The sequence below is a fragment of the Notolepis coatsorum genome (assembly GCF_963971535.1).
Source record: "Notolepis coatsorum genome assembly, chromosome: 11".
NCBI lineage: Eukaryota > Metazoa > Chordata > Actinopteri > Aulopiformes > Paralepididae > Notolepis > Notolepis coatsorum.
Window position 1 is genome coordinate 102,638,335 of NC_140175.1, and position 4,030 is coordinate 102,642,364.

General features: G+C 48.5%; 1 protein-coding gene across 1 annotated transcript in view; it reads left to right on the plus strand.

Moving 5' to 3' along the window:
- Positions 1 to 4,030, plus strand: part of LOC311237223 (uncharacterized protein) — an 18,838-nt gene that overhangs the window by 3,730 nt on the left and 11,078 nt on the right. Inside the window, exon 3 of the mRNA XM_084325030.1 lies at positions 737 to 1,144. Coding sequence (XP_084181156.1) covers positions 737 to 1,144 — 408 coding nt within the window. The remainder of the gene's footprint in view (positions 1 to 736; positions 1,145 to 4,030) is intronic.

Sequence of the window (4,030 nt, forward strand, 5' to 3'; positions counted from 1 at the left end):
AGAGTTTGTCTTAGAGCAGGGCGATAGAACACCAGCCCTGATTCCAAACTCTAACCTTAACCAACTTCGAAAGAGTCGCCTAAGCTTAACCAGTGATAAACTAGGCGTTAGGTAGTTTGCAGGCTGTTCGAGGCGGAAATAGGTGCAGAAACAGGCGTCACGCGATTGGCGCACATGTCACATGATCAGAAACGTCAGTGGCCAATCAGATCGCAGAACGCGAACGCAGAACTGGAAATAGGTTGGTAAAAGTATAGACGCAACCAGTACCATGGCTAACATTGTAATCTAAGAATTCATCAGAGCAATGGCATGTGGGATGAAGGACTTCTTAAATATGTTTTGGGGGGCTAGAGGAACTACCAACTACAGAAGGTTAACCCTTTCACTACCACACTATAGAAGGTTAAGCCTTTCACTACCACACTACAGAAGGTTAAGCCTTTCACTACCACACTACAGCAGGTTAGTTAAAGGTTAACCTTCTGTAGTGTGGTAGTGAAAGGGTTAACATTGTGTAGTGTGGTAGTGAAAGGGTTAACCTTTTATAGTGTGGTAGTGAAAGGGTTAACCTTATGTAGTGTGGTAGTGACAGGGTTAACCTTCTGTAGTGTAGGTAGTGAAAGGGTTAACAGAAAGGGTTAACATTCTATAGTGTGGTAGTGAAAGAGTTAAGGGGAACAGGGTTTCCATGCGTTCCACATCACCATTGGTCGTGCCTGTGTGTGTGTTCCAGTGAAGAGGATGACCATGGAGAAGAGTTCCCCCGCCAGTGGCTCTCTCGCCGGCAGGGTGGCACTGCCCTGCCACTTCTCCATCGCGCCCGCCTCCTCCGGCAGCCCCCCCTACCTCGCCGACGGCCCCGCCGACCCCCTGGGGCACGAGGAGGTGGAGCCGCCGCTGAGGATCAAGTGGACCCGCCTGGAGGGAGAGGTGGAGCGCGTGGTGCTGGTGGCCCAGGGCGGCGTGGTCAAGGTGGGGCACGAGTACCAGGGCCGGGTGTCGGTGCCCAGCCACCCGCTGGCGGTGGGGGACGCCTCGCTGACGGTCGTCCGCCTGAGGGCCAGTGACGCGGGGGAGTACCGCTGCGAGGTGATGCACGGCATGGAGGACACCCAGGACACGGTCAGCCTCAACGTCACCGGTGAGTCAAACACAGGGTTCGCACAAGGTCCTTGAAGTGCTTAAAGTGCTTGATTTGTTTTACAAAAAAAGTCGAGGCCTGGAATTCCTCGAAAACAGCCCATAACAAGCCATAACAAGGTGCTTGAAAAGTCCTTGGAATTCAAATCAACCATTCGCCATTGAAAGTTTTGTTCATCCATGATAAAATTGTTCTGAATCGAGAAATATATATTTTTTTTTAAGTCTAAAGTGTAACTAATTGTCGGAAATTGGTTTTAAGCCCCCCAAAAAACGCATTTAAAAGTTAATTGGATCCTTTTAAATGCCCTTTTAAATTTAAATTGTGCTTGGAAAAGTACTTGAAAGTCCTTGAATTTCATTTTGCAATGTCTGTGGGAACCCTGCAAACACTACATGGTAAATAAATGGTGCATTTAACAGCTTTTATCCAAAGCGCTTTTACAATTCTTGTTCCTCACACTCACACACCCGACGGTCGGAGGTGACCGTGCGACCTGCTCATCGGGAGCAGTTAGGGGTCAAGTGTCTTTGCTCAAGGACACTTCGACACGCTGCCCGTGGAGGAGCGGGGAATCGAACCGGGAACCTTTCCGATTACCAGACGACCGCTCGACCTCCGCTGTCGCCCCCCCTCCCCCACTAATTGGATCTTCTTACATGCCTATAAAATACACACATGCACACCACACACACACACACACACACACACACACACGCACACGCACACGCACACACACACACACACACACACACACACACACACACACACACACACACACACACACACACATGACCACATGACCTAATTCCCTGCTAAATTAATTCTCCAGCCTTGTATTGTCCTCTGAAGTGAAGCCAAACATCCATGAGGTAGATGTTGTCCTGGCTGTGAGACAATGGAACGTTCTCTCTCTCTCTCACTCGCACTCGCTCTCCGTCTCTCTGTCTCTCTCTCTCTCTCTCTCTCTCACGCTCTCTCTGTCTCTCACTCTCTCTCTCTCTCTTTCTCTGTCTCTCACTCTCACGCTCTCTCTCTCTCACTCGCACTCTTTCTCTCTCTCTCTCTCTCTCACTCTCACGCTCTCTCTCTCTCTCTCTCTCTCACTCGCACTCTTTCTCTCTCTCTCTCTCTCTCTCTCTCTCTCTCTCGTCCTCCGCTTGGAGCCACGGTGAACGTACCGTCATTTGGCTCCCGGCCGTAGCCGTTCTGTTTGGCGTCCCGTGTCCGTCACGCCGTCACCCGTTGGCCTGCGGTCACTCTGCTCTCGTCCAGAGGCATCTGTGGGGCTCGAACCTGTGGGGTGTGTCTCTCTGCCATCCCTGGCGCTGTGTCTCACGAAGGCCTCACACCACGTGGGTTTTAGACGGGTGGACGCTGGACTCACTGACGCCTGGCAGTAGAGGCAGTGAAGGGGCAGTTCGCCCCCAAGATAAACACCCCAATACTCAAAGCTTTTTTTTTTTTTTTTTTATAAATACATTTGAAAAAGGTGCCTGGTGACTCAAGATAATCCACAGACCTTGTTGTGAGCAGTTTCATGTAGGAACAATCTTCCACCAGAGTCCACCTGCCATACATTATTCTGGGGGCGCAGGACGGTAGGGAATAGTTTCCACATGAAACTGCTCACAGCGAGGTCTGTGGATTATCTCCAGTAACCAGGTCATGCTATCTGGAAAGAGACCAATGCTTTTCAGTTTTTTTCAAATGTATTTGTTTGTGTGTTTTTCGAGCGCCACGGACAAGTTCCATGAACACACAGGGACCTCTGCCGCTCTGCCGCGCGCTGCAACACACAGAGGAGCTTGGCGTGGCGTAGCGGCAGGCGTGGATAAGGGGGCGTGCTAGCGCGGGGTCACGTGGGCGTCGTGGCCAATCAGAGGAACCCGGAAACCGAACTGCGTTGTATTTGGCATAGACGCCTCCGGCGTAAGAGGGGAAATGATGTCTCTTTGGATTTAGGTTGAACCGCCCCTTTAACATACCCTTTAACATACCCTTTAACATACCCTCGTAGCTCCCAGAGAGGAACCGCCCCTTTAACATACCCTTTAACATACCCTTTAACATACCCTTTAACATACCCTCGTAGCTCCCAGAGAGGTCGTGCCGACTACGAAACAGAATGGTTCCTTAGCTCGGCGCGAGTGATCAGAGGGATCCATGGAACCCGTATCGGAAACTTCCTTCCAGCCGACTCACACTCGGTTCACTTTGAAAACGTAACACTGGCATGTTTCACACACGGTGTCGTAATCACTGACGTACGGCCTTAACTGCAATCCCCGGGTGACCTGTATATCTGAACGTTTCTCTCTGCATGTAAGAAACCAGGATGCAGTTCGCAGGGGTGTACTTGAGTACTTGAGTAATAATTGTACTTCGTTACAATACTTAAGTACTGTTTTGGGGGATTTGTACTTTACTCGAGTATTATTAGGTTTGTATACTTGTACTTTTACTCAATTACATTTCAGAGAAAAAAAACGTACTTTTTACTGCTTACATTTAAAATGCAGACCTACAAAGTACAAAGTACAAATCGCACAGGTCCAACCATTTTAATTAGTATATTTGTTTCTCTGGTCGAACTAACGTTAACGTTATTAAACCTGCGGCCACTCTTTATTTAAAAACAGCCAATCAAATCAATCAATGGAAAATGAACCCGCCCATACCCATGCTGATTGGTCCTTGTGCAAGACTAGAAAGCGGGGATCTTTGATTAAACACCTGCTATCAGAAGAATAGACAGTCAGAAAAAAAAAGTTTTTACTTTTACTTTTTGGTACTTAGGTACATTTAAAAGTAGAAACTTTTTACTTTTACTCAAGTGTGTTTTTAGCCAGATACTCTGACTTTTACTTGAGTACGACTTTGAGA